The following is a 19,046-nucleotide window of genomic DNA, read 5'->3' on the forward strand; positions in this document are numbered from 1 at the left end:
ACATGGCAGGAGATCGTCCCTCAGAGGCAGAGCTGATCAGGAGCTGATCGGGAGCCGATTAGGAGCTGAGCAACCCAGTTTAATTTATTTTGATCACAAGTCTCTATGATGATCTTATTCACGTCGCTCAGATCAAACAACCGTTACGTTAGGTTCAGTGCAAAATTAAACTGTATTAGTCCATCCAACATGTCCAACACATCCAACATGTCCAACACGTCCAACACATCCTGTGTCATATCATCAGTGTCTCCCAGAACCACATGTATCACGTTCCTAAAACATCATGTGACAGGTGAACTGAATTGTTCGCTTGTAGTTCGAGACCAGCAAGAGACGACTGGTATAGACTTGGATGTCATTCTTTATTTTTTGTAACCCTGTTAGTAATCCCCTTTTTTACTGCATGTATCAGTAATCCAATTACACTTTCAGGTCAGATTAAATATATTGTCCATATGTTGTCAGCAGAAACAAACAGCACTAAATTAAAATATCATTCAGTCCAGTATTTCTTCTCTTTTACATCGTGTTTGGTCTCCACCAGCGAGTCCCGACTGATAAACAATGAGCTGAAACTATGAACCTCTGGTGGCTATTTTAAAAGCAAAGGATGCTAACTTTAGCTACATAGCCTGGTACTTGGCTACACATCAAGTTTCACAGAATGGAGGAAATCTTTTCAAGTTCGACCGCCAGCGCTCAGACAAACTTCTTCTTCGGCTTCGTTCAGCGCTACGTGACGTTTCCTGACAGCAGCTCCTCCTCTGACCTTCCTGCCATGTGGACAACACATCAGCTGAGCTCAGACTGAACCTCTGCTGACGTATAACGACCAAGAGAAGAAGAAGCGAGGGTGGATCAGAACATTCTGATGATTCTGAAAACATGAGTCTTAAGTTTTCATCAAACAACATAACAGCAGCTGGAGCTGCATTAATCAATAGAAACTGATGATTTATTGATGATCAACCTTAACTTAAGAAGGTTCTCAGCATTTAGCTCAGTGAGTACAGTGGTGGAGACTAAATAATTACAATTACTTACAGGAACAGTTCACATTCTGTGATATTATTACTTTTACTCAAGTAAATCATCAGTTACTTCTTCCACCAGTGAGTGATGTGACTGAGTGAGGAGGAGCTCATCCAACAAACACACACATGCACAGACACACACAAACACACTGTCCTGCAACAGATGCAATAAAATACACACTTCCTCTTTAGCAGTCGCAGCTTTACAAAGCTCTGATGGTGTGTGTGTGTGTTATCATAACTATTCATAATCATATCACACACACACACACACACACACACACAGAGTTTCCTCAGTTCACAGTGTGATTCAGTTACTGTGTCACTGATGCGGCCTAGCACCTGTTGGTTCCTCTGGCTGCTGTTGAAGGTCAGGGAACCTTCTGGACACACAAACACACACACACACACACACACACACACACAGTACGACACTCGTTGCCTGAAGACTCGGACTAAAATGATTAAACGTGATGGATGAATGAACTAAATTGATTCTCGTGTCTGTATGAAAACATGAAGCAGGCAGCAGCTGGTTACTTAGCATCTTAGCATACAGATAAACCATATATTCGGTTTTGGTCGTCTCTAATTAAGTACTGTAACAAGGGACTGATCCAAAAGGTCCAATGGTTTTAACAGCTGATGGACTTTAGACCTTAGTACACCTCTGAGCGGACCTTCTGAGGTCCTCAGACCAGATGTTTCCCCTCAGGGTCTCTGTATTAAATGTCTCCTCACACACAGATTCATAGGCGTGGTCGACCTCTGACCTCTGACCTCTGTTTCTCTGTCATGTTTCCTAACAACTTCCTCTTCTCTCTTCTCTGTTGTCTCCTCGCTGTGGCTTGAACCAGGTTGTCTCCCCCGCTGGCCCAAAGTTGGTATCCTCCTCGTTTTCTGATTGCATCCTGGATGTGTTGTGCTGTAGTTTGGACCTTTGAAGGCATGCTGTGGTTCTGCGTGTCAGAGGAAATAGTTTCTTCTCTGTATGTTTCTAACACAGACACATTTAGCTCAGAAACCTTTCCTCTCGAGCTGTGAACTGATTGAAAACAGGAAAAATCAGCCTGAACGCGATGTGAGTCAGGTGACATCCCGACTGACCACCTGACAGGTGCGTCTGGCTCATCAACTGATTCTTTAACCTCGTGTCGTAATCGTAGCTGTTGTAATGGACGCCTCATCTGCTGCCTCAGTGTCGGGACAGGAGAGAATTACCCGTGGGTGTTGTTGCTGTTGACCAATAGGAGCATAGAGCGCTCGTTACCTGTAAACATGGTGTAGGGAAGAGGAACGATGCTGTTGGTGCTCAGTGTTGCCAGATCTCAGGACAGAAATAAGCAACTGGACCTGTGGAAACAGACAATAGGTGATTTAATCATTAATGTGTACGAGTCAGAATCACTTACACTGATTGGATTTTTTAAGAAACTCTGTCTTAAAAATTTTACATTTGCCTTTTTGACTCTAAGGAAGTGGAACAAAGAATAAATGAATGAATGAAAAACAGTGAAGATTGAATCGTCCTTCACTTCAGGTCCAGTCAGTCTCTGTCTTCCACTCTGTGCTGTAGTTGGAATTTGACCCGGCGTTGTGTCATGTCTGAGCAAGGCATCAAGCCCAGAGTCACTTCTGATGAGATATGGAAGACGAGGTGGACGAAACATAAAACTGTTGCTCCCTTGATAAGTTGAATCCTGTTTCTGATTATTAACACATCAGGGTCTTTTTTCTGGGTCCACTGACACAGCACAGTTTTAATGCTAGGCTCCTTCAGTCTGCTGAGGAGCTGGTTCTGCTCAAACAGAACCAAGAAGACATGTTGGGTACCAAACGATATCTCAATAGTAATGCGATGTCAGAGTCAGACTGTCAGTCAGAGTTAATGCTGTGTGTTTGGCTCCCAGCTCTTTAATCTGCAGTATCTTTGTATTTTCTCTAACATCACCGTCCCTGCCTCCTGGAGTTTGATTTATCCTGCAGGGAGCACCAGGCGGGTGGAGATTACAGGCACCCAGCAGGTTAAAACAAACACCAACTGTTTTCTACCAAAGTCCAGTCTGCTTCTTGAATGTTGTGATGTGATTCTTGTGGTTTGCTGTGTGTCTGCCTGTTGTGTGTCTGCTGACTGAATCACCAAGAGGCTGATTGTGTCTCTCAACTGAAGAGACAAATGAGCTGAAGCAGCAGAGACTTAATTAGCTGTCAGAATCCCTCCTGGGTCATGTTCTGCTGCTGTGTATGTGTGTGCGTGTGTGTGTGTGTGTGTGTGTGTGTGCATGTGTGTGTGTACATGCATCGTCACACACACGCTAATGTTATTAAAAATAGAGACGGATGCTGAATGTGGCTGATGGAACATCGGTTGCTGTGTCTCTGAGACGACGGTCTGTTGCGTCTCGTGGTGTTTGTGGTGAGTTGGTCTGAACATGAAGTCTCTCCTCTTGTTTCCGTGGCTGCTGATGATCAGGGAACGTTCACTAGACAAATGTATCTACTTTATAAAGTAGTGCTCAAGCTTTATCTGACTTTATCCAACTACTGACCCAGTAACAGCAGCAGCACCAGACTCCCTTAACAAATGTGTCAGTTTAGTGAGTTGTTGAGTTGGAGACACTTTATAAACTCTGTGAAACTCTGTCTCTGACTCATTCTGCATTATTTGGACCTTCTTGTTCATTCAGCAAATGTTCTCAGTGATGGATGGGTTTGTTTCACACAGAGCAGGAAGTGACATCATAGGTGGTCACTCAGACAATGTTCATGTATCTGTGAACAGTTTGTGTTTGTATGCTGATGGTGTGAAACTGTTGCAGCTGTGAAGTTTGTTGTTGCATGAAAAGCAGTTCCTGGTGTGAACAGGCGAATGATGCTTCAGGCTGTGATTGGTTGTTGGTTGCTGTGAGCATGACGGCCCCCGTGTGTCTTCTTTTAACACCGACCTTTGAACTTGGCACCCACCTCACATACCTCCCTTCTTTCCTTGTCCTCCAACTATCCGTCCACTTCCTGTCTTCCTCTCCATCACCATTCCTCCTCCTTCACATCGCCTCTCCTGCCATCAGCGCCGGCTTCATCCCCGGCGCTCTGGACACTGCCCTCTCCACCCATAAGCCCATAGAGGTGAAGGGCCCTGGTGGTAAGGCCACCATCATCCACGCCCAGTACAACACACCCATCAGCATGTACTCACAGGACGCCATTATGGACGCCATCGCAGGGCAGACGCAGGGGAAGGGTCACGATGCTGGGTGAGAACACCTCCACCTCCTCCACCTCCGTCTTTTCACTTCCACTCTTCCTCTTCACCATCTTTCCATGTTCTCCTTCTTCCTCCTTTTCCTTCTTCCTGTACTTCTGTTTTCTCGTCTCTTCTTCCTCTTGAACCCACACGGATCCAAAGAAGTGATGATTACGTCTTCCAAAGAAACATTCAATACCAATATTCAGTTGTGTAGTTGTACTTTGTGCTGACTGAGTTTCAACCCCACAAATGATTCACTTCTGACTTTAAAACAGACATTTTAGATTTAATATAAACACATATACATATTCATATACAGTACACATACTAATATACAGTACACATACAGTACACTTGTATGAAATGGCTTGTGTTCCTCCTCCCTGTGTTCCTCCTCCCTGTGTTCCTCCTCCCTGTGTTCTTCTTTCCTGTGTTCCTCCTTCCTGTGTTCCTCCTCCCTGTGTTCTTCCTTCCTGTGTTCTTCTTTCCTGTGTTCCTCCTTCCTGTGTTCCTCCTCCCTGTGTTCTTCCTTCCTGTGTTCCTCCTTCCTGTGTTCCTCCTCCCTGTGTTCTTCCTTCCTGTGTTCCTCCTTCCTGTGTTCCTCCTCTGTGTTCCTCCTTCCTGTGTTCCTCCTCCGTGTTCCTCCTCCCTGTGTTCTTCCTTCCTGTGTTCCTCCTTCCTGTGTTCCTCCTTTCTGTGTTCCTCCTCCCTGTGTTCCTCCTTTCTGTGTTCCTCCTCCCTGTGTTCCTCCTCCCTGTGTTCTTCCTTCCTGTGTTCCTCCTTCCTGTGTTCCTCCTTTCTGTGTTCCTCCTCCCTGTGTTCCTCCTTTCTGTGTTCCTCCTCCCTGTGTTCCTCCTCCCTGTGTTCCTCCTCCCTGTGTTCCTCCTCTCTGTACAGTAATGATCTGATCTTCTGTGTGCATGAAGAAGTCGTGTTGCTGCAGCTGATAATGAAACTGCTGTAATTAAACAGCTGACGAGCTTCCTCCTCTTCCTCCTCCTGCTCTGTCACATCCAACTCACAGCGTTATCATGCAAAACTTACAGAAAAGACTCATTTGTAACATTTATCACATATAGGGTTCTGAGTTCTCCTTCCTCTTCTTCTCTTTGGTGGTTTATATCTTTAAATGTTCTGTCAATCACAACATGTCAAATGTGTCTCATGAGGCTCTCTGTGATCACTTTCTGATGACAGCAGCCACCTTCATCTTCATCCTCACTGTCTCCTTCTTCTTCTTCATGTCATGCAAATCAAACTAGTTGCAGTCCAGCATGTAAAATGACATCAGCTGTTTGCTTCTGCTTCTTTTTGGAAACCAAACAAACGTTTCAGTGCTCCAGGTTTCAGTCAGGGCATCCAAAACTTTACCAAAAAATCCCTAAAAGTAGCTCACTGCCCATCAAGCTTCAGCTCCAGTGTGTTCGTGTTGACTCGGTTTGGTATGGGGGGTTTGGTTACAGTTCTGTCCCAGTTAAAGAGCATCTTGTAGACAGCGCTTCTGCCGTCTACCGGGCCGTCCAGAGTGCAGAGAAGGACCCAGAGTTGGGTGACAGGGGGTGCCACTGCACCAGCATGCAGTCCAAGTCTTTCCAGGTCCTCACCCACATGACCCAAACTGAGTCCAGTAAGTTTGTTGTTGCTGAGTTTAAAGTTTGAGAATCAAAATTATTGGGTGAACAGTTCCTTTAAAACTTAGCATGCTCAGTAACATCTCCTGTCATGTTTCCTGTCTGTTCCAGCACCAGGAGAAAAGGAGGAGGTGCTTAGGAGGAGCAGGTAGGCAGCAGAGCTCCATTAAACAGCTGCTGACCTCACCTGTACAATCGTCCCCGCCCACATACATGTGGCCACGCCCCTGCCTCGTCTTACTGCCCTGCCCAAAACAACTAATCTCATTAGACAGCGAGAGAATCAAGTTAACAAACAAATGATTGAACTCATCCTGACAACCTCGATAACTAAGTACATTTACTTGAGTACTGAGCCAAACTTTATCTTTGATATTGTGTTCTAGAATCTTTATTTTGATTTAAACTGTACAGAGGCCCAGAGAGTCAAACATCTTCTAAAATTGTTCTTTCTTGTTATTATGTCTTAAAAAAAGAGGAAATATCATTTTCCATCTTTCTGGGTTCATTGTTGTTTCATCACTTGTCTCTCCAGTCTTCTGCAGTACAAAGAGCTAAACCATAAAAATAACAATAAACAGTATAATAAATCTTTTTATTGGAGGATCAAGGATGTTACAATTTACAGGAAGTGAAACAGTTCTACAGTTTCATTTTATCTTAAACAAACAAAAAAACCTTATACAAACCCCCCAAGAGAGAAAAGAGAATATTGCTTAGTAAGACCCCCCTCCCAACACAGTTGTCCCACCCTTCCCACCCCCATATTTTGACAATATTTTGGGAAAACAGCTTTTTGTCCCATTTTGTTTGTTACACAGTTTCGACACTAGTTGGTTTACAAGGCTTTAAACTCACAGTTTCACACTAAGGTGATTGACTATTGATTTGAATAAACATACACAGGAAACATTAAAAAAGAAAGAGAGAGAGGAAGTAGAAGTAGAATATAAAATAAGAAGGTGTCTCATACCTCAGGCAATACATTAAGATTCTCAAAATATGTCACAAAGGGTTGCCATTTTGAGTAAAATTTCTGGACTGACCCTTTCAATGTGAATTTAACTTTTTCTAGTTTAAGAAAAAATAAAACTTTTAACCATTCGGCCACCGCTGGTGGAGTAGCAGATGTCCGAACTGATAAGATTCTACGACAGTGAAAAAGTGATATAAAAGCAATAATGTCCGATTGGTCTCCTTTGGAGTACCAAATATTGCAATCAACAGACAGAGTTTAATTTGAATTTTTATGACTTCAGATAAAGTTTGAAAAACAGATGACCAGTATTGATTTAGTCGGGGACATAACCAAAACGTGTGTGTTAAATCAGCTGGAGAGAGGGAGCATCTATTACAATTCCTGTCCGCTCCTGGATATGTATCTGCTAACCTAGCCTTACTGAAATGAGCCCTATGCACTACTTTAAACTGAATGAGCCCCAAGCGGGCACAGGATGAGGATGAGTTCATTCTTTGTAGTGCATCCTCCCAGTGTCTGTCCGACAACTCAACCATCAACTTGCCTTCCCACCCATTCTTAATTTTTGATGGTGATGGTTTTCCAGAGACATTAGTTGAGAATACAACCTGGACCACTTTGTGGGCAGGGAGGAGTACACCAAAGCAGGGAGGGATGATGAGTGGCAAGAGTGTGCCTCGAGTGTACACCAATTGTTGTCTGGCACATGGAGCCAGAATAAAATTTTCTGCAAATGAGCTGCCCAGTAGTAGTGAATTAAACTGGGGAGAGGTAGTCCCCCCATGTCGCATCCCCTCTGAAATAAGCCTTTGTTAACTCTTGGAACTTTATTCTTTCAGATGAAGGAGGTAATGGATGTGTTAACTGGATGAAAAAATTATTTTGTCAGGAATAACGGTAGACATTGATACAAATACAAATACTTTGGGAGTACATTCATCAAAACAACATAAACAGTGACTCATATTATAAGGGTGTTTCTGTTATAATTTCTTTGTGATGGGAAAAACAAGCTGCTGGTGTAACAGATGTGACGCAGCTTGCTGACAGTCAGTCAGTCAGTCAGTCAGTCAGCTGTGTTGGGATGATGCCTGCAGATATAAACATGGGTATGAAATAAAAACCAAGTTAAATGTGTTGTACTAGTTTGGGGGGACCAAAAAAAAAAAGAATATTTGTGGTGAATGCGAGGCGTGTCGTCAGTCGAGGCGTTCAGGTGTTGCAGGTGTAAAGAGCTGCTGGGAGCAGCAGGGGGCGCTGCAGGACTGAGGAGGACACGACAGCTGAAATCACAAGAAAACACACAAATAAATGTTTACATCCCCATAAACACGAACTATCGTAATTTTAATCCAATAACTTTATTTGGTACATCTCAGATTTATGATGCTTAATTTATAATCAATAAATGTCTAGACTGTATTGATCTCCTGGAGTAAATGTTCAGTATACTCAGCTGCTGGATCAATAATTACAAGACGTCTCACTGAGGAGTTCAAATCTTCATGTTCTGAGATGAGCAGATCACAGCAGACGCACATGAGACCCGTGACCCAGTTCTGTTCTGATTCTAGTTGGTACTGATCGGTCCACAAGCTATTGGAGACTGAGACCCGAATCATAATCAATATGTGGAACTTAATCTGTCAATCACATTTACATCAGTTATGTGTTTGAATTCCTCACCACAGTCAACATAACCCAAACCCTCACCCGGTATAAGACCCAGTATCAGCCTTCTATCGGACCCAGTATCAGACCCAGTGTCAGACCCGGTATCAGACCTTCTATCGGACCCAGTATCAGACCTTATATTTGACCCAGTATCAGACCCCGTATCAGACCTTCTATTGGACCTGGTCTCAGACCTTATATTGGACCCAGTATCAGACCCAGTGTCAGACCCGGTATCAGACACAGTATCAGACCAGTATCAGACCCAGTCAGACTCTGAGTCAGAAGAGGTCTGTCTGATGCTGAGCTTGTATTCCTCCTCCACCCCTGATGGATGGAGCTCCCTCTGCTCAGTACACTGATTTGATCATCCCTCCATTACATGCAGTTGATGTGCACTGGTCCTCCTCCTCCTCCTCCTCCTCCTCCTCCTCGATCAGGGCCACTATAAGAAACAGAACAGCAGAGCTTGACTTCATTCGGCAACAAACAACAAACAACAAACATTGAATAATTATAATAACTGTTGATTTAATGAGTCAGTGTCAGTTTGTGGACAGAAGACAGAAAGAGGAGTGACACGCTTAAGATGAAGATGAAGATAAACCATCGTTTAGGGCTCAGTAACAAAATGAAGGCAGGAGATTTGTATTTATTTTTTGTAAAGCAAATTTAGAAGTAAAATCAAACATCACATTTTCTGGATGCTGTAACAATACTTGTTTTATTAGCTCGAGGGTTTGTGCATGAGATCAATAACACTTAACATGCTGTCGTCTTCTTCTTCTTCTTTAACTTTTTTACTAACTGTAGGGTTATTTATATATATATAGATATATTATATATATATATATATATATATATATATATATATATATATATATATATAGAGAGAGAGAGAGAGAGAGAGAGAGAGAGAGAGAGAGAGAGAGAGAGAGAGATAGATATAGGGTTAGGGTCTCTCTCTATCTGTTGATGCTAACACACTTCCTGTGCTTCAGCCCTACTGAGCATGCTCCAGCTTCTGCAGACTCCGCCCCCACTGCTGCTCCACCTGCTAGCGCCGCCCTGCAGCCTTGGGATAACGTCCCTGCTTCGTCTGACCCCGCCCCTCACAGGTAACCAATCAGCTGAGGGTCAATCTGAGTGAAAGACGTTGATTGGATACCTTTGTGTCCCTCTCAGTGATCACGTTTGATCATCATGTGTTTACTGACGTCTGTCAACCTCAAACTGACCAAAAACAAACACTGATGATGTTTCTGATGAGTTCACAGACGTTTGTTTGTTTGTTTGTTTGTATGTGAAGAACTAGGAGATTTATGGACAACACAGTGAACATTTAACCCTTTGCTGACCCATTTCACTTTGTTCAGCAGGTTTGTTTAATTTTTGTAACCTGAAATATTGTAAAGAAAGCCCTAAGTATTTATTTATTGATGTCAACTTGAAGATTAATGACACAACTTTTGACACGATTAAAGCAGATTTGCACTAACTTAAACATTAATTAGGAGTTACCCTAATTGGTCCAGATGATGAATGGTACCGTTTGGGGTCCTGAACATTTTCAGATGTGGAGCCAATGCTGAAATGCCACTTGGTGGCCATTTTACATTTCACTAAAACTAAATTGTGTATTTTTCATCATTCCTCTGAATCCAACATGATGACAAAGACGAGTCGACAGCTGCCTCCATGTTTTATGGTCGAGGATTCCAACAGAGAAACAGAGCGCTGCAGTGACCTCGTCAGAAGTTAGCATCTCTCTGGTTGCTCTGTGGGATTACGGAACTTGATTCTGGATCTTAACAGAACATCATCTCTAGGTTCTGATCTGTCCAGGTTCTGTTGATCCAGATACTCTCCACAGATAAACTCCACTCTGTGATGTGTGAGGCTAAATTAACTGTGTAGCAGTAAGAAGCTAATGTTAGGCCACAAACAGATGTTACAACCCTGGCTCTCAGGTTGAAACAAAGGAGAGGAGTTCCGCAGGCTGCAGCAACAACATCAGCTTTTGGTACTCACCACAACAGACCACTGATGAAGCCAACAATACATCACTACAGCTGAAACCTACCAAGCAACCATACTATCCAGGCTCTCAGTATCCCAGACGAGCCCCCATTTGTTACAACCCTGGCTCTCAGGTTGAAACAAAGGAGAGGAGACACACAGAGCTCTGAGACGATTTCAGTATTTATTTAACTAAACAACCCAAAAAGAACATAATGTGGGTGTGTGTTGTATCAAATGTAGTGTGTGGGGGTGTGTGTGTGTGCATTTCTATATGTATTTAATGCAGCAAACACCAAACCACAGCAGGTTGTAGGCCATGGCAGCAGTCAGCTGCTCAGCCACCAGAGAGAGAGAGCAGACTGACTGAGGCAGCCTTTTATCAGTGATGCCACACCCTAAGGTGTGGTCTGCTTAGGACGGCCCACTGCTTCCTGGTTCTCCTGGAAGGCACTGAGAAGACAAACAGATGCTCAACAGGGCCGTCACACAGACGACATCACGGTCACGACTGAAACGTCTCCACCACTAAGAGTCTTACTGCACAATTACTATCCAGGTTTTCTATAAACTGATCAATGTACAAGTTGTAAAGTCAGAGTTAGAACAGTGTGGAACTAAAGTGGCCTGTAAAGACGGACTAGTGAGTAGATGAGTCTCTCTCACTTTGAGTTGAGGGAACCAGATGTGCTAACATGTTAACATGCTAACTGATTTCTGGTTTTAGGACTACAGGCTGCATCACTGTTCTTGTAGCTTTAAGAATCGTCAACATTGACCTTAACCCTAACCCCCACATTTATGAGCAACAAAAGACAGTTCACTGAAATTAGATGAAACTATTTAGAATCAAACCTGTCAAAGGGTGTGTATGTGCGTGTGTGTCTGTATGTGTTAACAAAACAGTTAACATTGACCCTCTCGGCTCACCGTAGTTTGACTGAATGTTGTGTCTGCTGTGATGTGATGTTGTGTGTGTGTGCATGTGCTTGTGTGGTCGGCTGCAATCTGGACCTGGGTCCGGCTCCTGGAGGAGTCTTTAGTTCAGTAGTTAGCTGCTGTTCTTCTCCTCGGAGATGCTTCATGGTGTTGACTGTGTCTGTCTGCTGATCATCCTCCATGTTCACCAGCTTGTCTCTGACTGAGTCTGTCTGCTGTTATCAGAACTTGCGGGCTGAAAAAGGAGCGGATGATGGACAGATCTCAGGTCCATGTTAACCATTTTATAAGACACTGAAAACACAACAAACACAATACGTGCAGATAAACTTGTGAACGATCACCTGCAGCAGGTTAACCTCTCAGGATGCAGATCGCCATGGTGACCTGTGCTGTTCTGTCTCCACACCTGCAGTCTGAAGCGACAGTCTGCCGCTGGTTACAACTTCCAGCACAAAGCTGCTGTCTCCAGGTATCAACTCCGGCAGGGATCCAGCTCGGGTCCACATGCTGCCAGTGATTAGTCTGCTTTATCCACGCTACGTAACAAACATCTGCCTTTAAACAGGCTTCTTCTTCTAAAACTCCTCGCAGGACCATGAGTGGACTTCACGTCTCAGTATGCTTCAAGCAACAGCAACATCACCAGACTCCCTTAACAAATGTAGTGATTTTGAGTTAAAACAAACTTTATAACGTAGTGAAACTGTGTCTCTGACAGATTCTGACTCATTGTGTCCTTGTTGTAAATTCAGCATTAAATGTTTCAGCTGAAGTTGTTTGTCTCCTTGTAAAAAGTGTCAGTTTGTGGCAGCATGTCTGTACCAGCCTGTCTGCTTCTGTGTCTAAAGTGCTAAAGTCTTACCTGCCAACATTGATCAGCTGTTTGAACACACTGTTTACACTGATTTCACCATTTACACTCCATGAAAGAAGAAACATGTTATTGATCTAAACATGTCACATGTTACAAAGACACTAAACAGGAACAATATAGGCGACTTCTTTGTCCCAGTGGAGAAAGTCCCCAGACTCCCTTAACAAATGTGTCAGTTTAGTGAGTTGTTGAGTTGGAGACACTTTATAAACTCTGAGAAACTCTGTCTCTGACTCATTCATGTCTGTCAGATTACATGAACTTCTTTTTGTCTTTGAGCAGAAACATGGAGTCTTCCGTGTAAATCCCTTCGGTGAATAAAAGTTATAGAAGTTGTCCGAACTGGTTCTGTTGGACTATCTTCTTCATTTGAAGCATACTGAGGCTCATTTTTTGTTGGGAATTGAACCTCTAACCTGCCAGTGTTGACCATGTAACCGTTGAGTAATAAGACTTAACAACTTCATCCTGCAGGCAGAACCTCTTCTAACTGGCTCTGAAGTCCAGCTGTCATCTCTTACAAGCTGGTTGTCAGGCTGGTTTGTACTGGTCTGATTTTTTTTTTTTTTTAATTAAAACTGTCACTAACCTTTGAACATCATGTGTGTACAAACATCTAGCAAGCACTGATTAGATGATTTGCAGGGTTTTATCACTATATTTCAGCATTTGGGCCAGTTTGATTTGAATTGTGAAATCCTACAGAACCAAACATTACGTTAACTCAGACAACTTCTAACCTGCAAATCAACAAATCATTTGGCATTAAAAGTTGAAATTACAGTTGAAACATGGTCTTTTGTAATGAGTTAAAAGTTGCAAAGGTAACTTCCTGTTAAATAAAACAAGCGTTCTTACTGCATCAGATAAAGTCGATGTTTAGACCCACTTTGGATTTATCGTCACTTTGTGTCACTTTGTGTCACTTTGTGTGTGATTTGTGCGTCATAGTTTATTCTGTCTCTCGGGACATGTTTGTCACTTAAAATTGTGGTCCATGGACCGGCTCACCTTGTGGGCCTGGTGCCCGGGCCCAGCTGGCCCGCTCAGAAGTCCAGGAGGTGAAACAAAAACCAAGTTGCAGAAAAAAGTTTCACATATAAAATAGAAGTCTGAGAATGTTTGTGTTCAGAGTGACGCAGAGCCGAGGATGTGTGTGTCTGTGTGTTTGTCATAGATCAGATCATGTTTTCACTGTTGTACAACTAGTAATATTGATGTCTCAGTAAGTTTATATATAGACAGTATAAATGTGTGTGTGTGTGTGTGTGTGTGTGTGTGTGTATAAATCACAGTATATGTATGAACGAGCATGTCTTCCTGCCTCTGCAGCCCGTACGCTCAGCCTCCTCTGATGCATCAGGCACCACAGGCCCCGCCTCCACAGCACTACCAGCCAATCCCCCAGCAGTACCAGCAGCCTCCCATGCAACAGTTCCCGCCCACACAGCAGAGCTCCATTCAGATCCCTCTTGGCCCCGCCCCTCCCAAGGTGGTCAGCACTGCCTGCATCTACCCCTCCCAGCCAGGTGAGAACACCTGAGAGCTCATACGACACACAGGCAGAAGAAGAACACACTAACGGTCTTCTTCTCCTCCAGGTCCGGCTCTCGCACCATCTCTAATCCCACCTCCTCAGCCCCGCCCCCCAGCTACTGCCCCCGCCCCTGCATCGACTGGCCCCGCCTCTGCTGGCAGACCCCCTTGGGTGGCTGACCCCAACTTCGCTGATAAGTTCGACCCCAGTAAGATGACCACCACTGTGAAGGTGCAGCCACTGCCCCAAGCTGCCCCTCCTCCACCAGCATACATCCCCAATCCCTCCCCCGCTGCACCTGCGGCTCCCAGCCCCGCCCCCATCACACCAAGCCCCGCCCCATTCTCTCCTGTGGCAAGGGGCGTGGCCCAGAGGGCGGAACGGTTTGCTGCCAGCAGCCGTACGCCTCTGTGTGGAGCCTGTAACAGCGTCATCAGGTGAGTCACACCTGCTGCCTCTTCTTCTTCGGTTTTCTGTGGTCGCCTGGGTGGAGTTTGAAAAAGTAGGTTTGTGATATTTCAAGAATTTGTGGAAACAAACAGTAGGTGGAAATGGGCGGGGCCCATCATGAGCTTAAGCACAATTCGGTGAACGTGTGGATATAAGGTTTTTGAATGTGCAACAAAGTATATGTGAGTTATAAGCCAAAACGCACTTTCCTCACCTAGTGGTGGAAATTGAAGACGATAGATTATGACATTTTTCGGAAGTGTCAAGAAGAGAAGATCTAAGATGATGACCTGGTACTGTTGTCGTCTGCAGGGGCCCGTTCCTGGTGGCTCTGGGTCGGTCCTGGCACCCCGAGGAGTTTAACTGTCACTACTGCCACATGTCTCTGGCTGATGTCAGCTTCGTGGAGGAGCAGAACAACGTCTACTGTGAGAACTGCTACGAGGAGTTCTTCGCCCCCACCTGCGCCCGCTGCAACACCAAGATCATGGGGGTGAGATGCTCCTCTGTGTACAAGTACACCTGTGTACAAATACACAGGTGTACAGGTGTTGGAGTTCTCAACGGGCCTGAAAATTACAACCTGACCTGACCCGGCCCACAGGTTTTTAAGCCCTAACCCGACGCAGCCCCACACACCGGCATGAATTGTCTGCCCGAACTCGACCCTCCGTGCGCCTGCTTTGTTTTCCTCAACACAAACAACTGAAACGCTTCAACTTTAGATAGCATATATAAATAAATGTGCCATACATAAATATGAAATTAAATCTTCACACAATACAAAATAAAAATAACTCAAACACTTATCAATCCAGCTACTATTTCACACCACACATTGTATCTAAAACACTGAAATGGACACATAATAGGCATATATCTTACAAACGTAAGTGGAGGTTTATAAGGCATCGTGGAGGAACAGTAATGCTTCCACAGTGGATGAACTGAGGCGTGTCCTCCTCTCGTCGATGGTAAGGCAGCCACACTAAACAGCCTCTCGCTGCTGCTGCTGCTGCTGCTGCTGGCACACACAGCACCTGCTGTCTTCACCACACGTGAACAGCGATGATTCACAAAAAACAATATATAATTTACAACCTGCAAGAAATGTATTTTATAAAAAAGGAGGCCTGAGGCCTGACCCGACCTGACTCTTTTGCATATTTTTTTGGCCCAACCTGTTGAGAACTCTAACAGGTGTACTGTCTGACACGCTGTGTCATGTGATGTGTTACAGGAAGTGATGCACGCTCTGCGGCAGACATGGCACACCACCTGCTTTGTGTGTGCCGCCTGTGGCAAACCCTTCGGAAACAGCCTCTTCCACATGGAGGACGGAGAGCCATACTGCGAGAAAGGTATGGAGGTGGTCACACTGGGGTCAGAGCTCAGAGGTCAGAGCTCAGGGGTCAGAGCTCAGGGGTCAGAGCTCAGGGGTCAGAGGTCAGAGGTCAGAGGTCAGGGTCAGCTATAGAATGAGTGTTTCATTGTGTGTCTCTGTGTCTCTGTCAGATTATGTCGCTTTGTTCAGCACCAAGTGTCACGGCTGTGACTTCCCGGTCGAAGCTGGTGATAAGTTCATCGAGGCTCTGGGTCACACCTGGCATGATACCTGCTTCGTCTGTGCGGTAAGAAACATAACCACAACCAGAATCACGACCAGATCCAGATCCATTTCCAGAACCAAACCAGAATCCATTCAGTAATTTAAACAGTCATAGTGTATGTCTTGTTACAGAACTACTGGCCCACTTTTATTTTAATTAAAGGTCTGCAGGTTTATTTTGCACTAGAAACTTTTTTTAAGTTCTGTTCTGTTTTTGTTTGAACTCAAACTGTTAGTCAAAGCCAGAAGCCTTTAAATGATTCTGACCGATGTGGGAACACTTCACGAGCCCAAACCCAAACCTGTGATTGGACCTGTTCCTGGAGGGAGATGACTTTATTTGTGTCAACAGACCCGTCTGTCGGTAGACCCGTCTGTCGGGCAGCGACAGCTCCTCTCTGCCTGTAGGATGTTTATGTCCTGGCTGTAATGCTGTCACCTGTGTTGTACCTGCAGGTGTGCCACGTGAACCTGGAGGGTCAACCTTTCTACTCAAAGAAAGACAAACCTCTGTGCAAGAAGCACGCTCATGCCATCAACGTGTAGACCAACGACCATCGATAACCACCGCAAACCACAGACAACAACTGTGTAAACGTGTGTGAACGCTCGTTATGATGCAAACTAAGAAGTTCACTTTGGTTTGAGACTTTTCTCTCTGAGCATAAATATTAACCATTAAAACGACGTAGCCTGATGATTCTGCTTCAAAACAGGAAGTCATGATGTTTTCTGTCGTCCATCCATCCATTTTATTCTCAGCTGTTTATTTTCTTATGTTTTCTACCACAAAAACTATGTGTGTGTTTAATGTGCTGTTCAGGTCTCAAATAAGTCCGAGCGCCAAATTACATCAACATTAACATCTAACTGATAAATAAACTGACTTATGTGAAATATTAAATATGTAACTTACAACTTCAAATCAATATTTAGAATAATATTGTTGTGATTATGTGATCATTTGTTCTTTGGATTATACATGAAGTATGATTATGCTTCATGTATAATTATACTTTAAGTATAATCCAGATGGATATAGAAAAGGCTTAGGGTTGTCATCCCTCTCTTTTCTTTTTCTGTCTTTTAGAGATGCGATAAAGCAAAGTTAATCATTTCAGATCAATTTTGCAATTCCAATTAATATTTCATATTTTACAGACAAACTTTAAAAAAGAGTAACTCTAACTCTAAAGATGTGATTATGATAGCTTTTGTTTTTAAATGTATGAATGAACAGAGAGAGTTGTACTGAAACAGCCTCGTCACTGAACTGTCGTCTGTCTCTTGAATCTTGTTCATCGTGTCTTGAACTCTTCGTGCCTGTTGTGATTTCGATCTCTTGAACTTTATTTTTTTCACTTTACTAAAAACTGTTTTACTAATGTTTGTTCAGCAGCAGCTCCTCACTCTTCAGCGCAGCATCACTGTTACATCTTAAAACTCTTTATTTCCTGTTGTGCTTTTGATGACATGTGATCATCTGTGCTCGGAGTCCTGGATCCTGTCTTGGACCTGGTCTAGTCTGGACTGAGGTGGTCTGACAGAGCAGCACATGAAGAAGCCTTATCCCACCTGTGATGAGAGAATTGACACTGACAAGGTTTTTAGAATAGAACACGACCAGGAGACACTTTTCACTGCCGCAGCTGAATCTGTGAGACCCATGAGACCAGGTCCAGGAGCAGGTGGTCTTTGCTGTGGTCCTCTCCTGTGCTGGTGTCTCAGCAGCTTACAAGCTAAGTCGCTAATGTTACATTGCTCCCTGACAAACGAGCCGTCTGTTTTACAGAATAAGTACTTAGTTACTGTCCTTCAGGTCATGTCTCCTGTATGTGTCCTCTGAGTCTCTGTGTGACTTCTCCTCTCTACATCTGAACTTTCTCCTCCTCACAGCTTCTGAACAGCCTCGTTACTTTAGTTTGATGCATCTGAGGTGAATTCTGGATTCTTGTTATTTCCCAACATCAGCAGACTGATGTGGACCAATCAGACGCAGCGAGACGAGACAAAGACGTAAAAGCCGTAAGAAGCCGTAAACAGACAGAGAGGGAGGCTGGAATGTGGAGAAAAGGCGTGTTAGTGTCTCGTATCTGCAGAGAGTTTCTGATTTTCTCTCTTTGTTGCTGCTCGGGACGCTTTACCAACCCAACATGTGTCTATTTGACGTCCTGGGAATGAGACTCAACAATCAACTGTCTCTGTGGTGCGTTCAGGAACAGCTGGGACAAGTCCTACTGATTCTACCTTTAACTTTAATAGTCTTTGAATTCTATTAATATGACGTGAGCTTCAGTTAGCTTTGAGCACAAATGTCCTTCAGAGGGAGACTTTTTACTCTGATACTCTGAGTCCATGTCAGAGCCTGAACTCTGTTACTGTGCTGGAGGAAACAAGATGAATCAGAGCTTCTACTTTTACACGGGTATCTGAACTTCTGCTGGAGGACAGACTGAGGACTTGTACCTCCTCCTTGTGGTGTAGAGGTATCTCCTGTACCAGCTCGCTGGTTGTTGGTTGTAGTTCTATTCTCTGTGGTGCATTCAGGTGCAGCTTTAAGTCTGAGACACAGGAGACATGAGGCAATGCAGTTGTAGTTGTTGTAGTTGTACTCTCAGTCAGTGCTCTGAAGAGAGAACACAACATAATGTGACATCATGCATCGTCACAACACAGGTGGTTCTGTTGGACCTCTGCTGGAGTGTTTGATCATGAAAGAAACTGAAATCTGCTGTAGTCTGGAGTTTTTCTCCAGGTGAAGCTGCTGCTGCTGCTGCTGCTGCTGATGATGATGATGTGAGTGTAGCTACTAACCCTCTCTGACTTCACTTGGTACAGTCGGTGTTACTATGCAACAATAACCTTGATCTCATATTTATTGACTGTGTGATATTTATTTACAGATAATATATCATCACTGCTGTCACATGAGTAGCTGTCTCATTTGTTTGAAGGCTGTTTGACATCACGAGATGTTTTCTGAGAGTTGATGGATATTTTTTGATTATTCCTTTAATGTTAATGTAACTGTCGAGGCTCTGCTCACA

At 44.0% G+C, this 19,046-nt stretch overlaps 1 protein-coding gene across 8 annotated transcripts in view; it reads left to right on the forward strand.

Moving 5' to 3' along the window:
• Positions 1-16,712, forward strand: part of LOC119033240 (LIM domain-binding protein 3-like) — a 41,787-nt gene extending 25,075 nt beyond the window's left edge. For 4 of the 8 annotated variants that reach the window (XM_037123079.1, XM_037123082.1, XM_037123081.1 and 1 more), the window contains 10 exons: positions 5,748-5,911; positions 6,027-6,063; positions 9,570-9,686; positions 11,942-11,998; positions 13,736-13,932; positions 14,005-14,377; positions 14,703-14,883; positions 15,631-15,751; positions 15,906-16,021; positions 16,456-16,712. In XM_037123079.1, the coding sequence (XP_036978974.1) occupies positions 5,748-5,911; positions 6,027-6,063; positions 9,570-9,686; positions 11,942-11,998; positions 13,736-13,932; positions 14,005-14,377; positions 14,703-14,883; positions 15,631-15,751; positions 15,906-16,021; positions 16,456-16,545 (1,453 nt within the window). In that variant the 3' untranslated portion in view covers positions 16,546-16,712. Of the gene's footprint in view, positions 1-1,894; positions 1,918-4,105; positions 4,292-5,747; positions 5,912-6,026; positions 6,064-9,569; positions 9,687-11,941; positions 11,999-13,735; positions 13,933-14,004; positions 14,378-14,702; positions 14,884-15,630; positions 15,752-15,905; positions 16,022-16,455 lie in introns of all 8 variants that reach the window. The other 4 variants (XM_037123083.1, XM_037123086.1, XM_037123085.1 and 1 more) reach the window with 4 other exon arrangements.
• Positions 16,713-19,046: the final 2,334 nt, after the last annotated feature.

The sequence above is a fragment of the Acanthopagrus latus genome, chromosome 15 (genome assembly GCF_904848185.1).
Source record: "Acanthopagrus latus isolate v.2019 chromosome 15, fAcaLat1.1, whole genome shotgun sequence".
NCBI lineage: Eukaryota > Metazoa > Chordata > Actinopteri > Spariformes > Sparidae > Acanthopagrus > Acanthopagrus latus.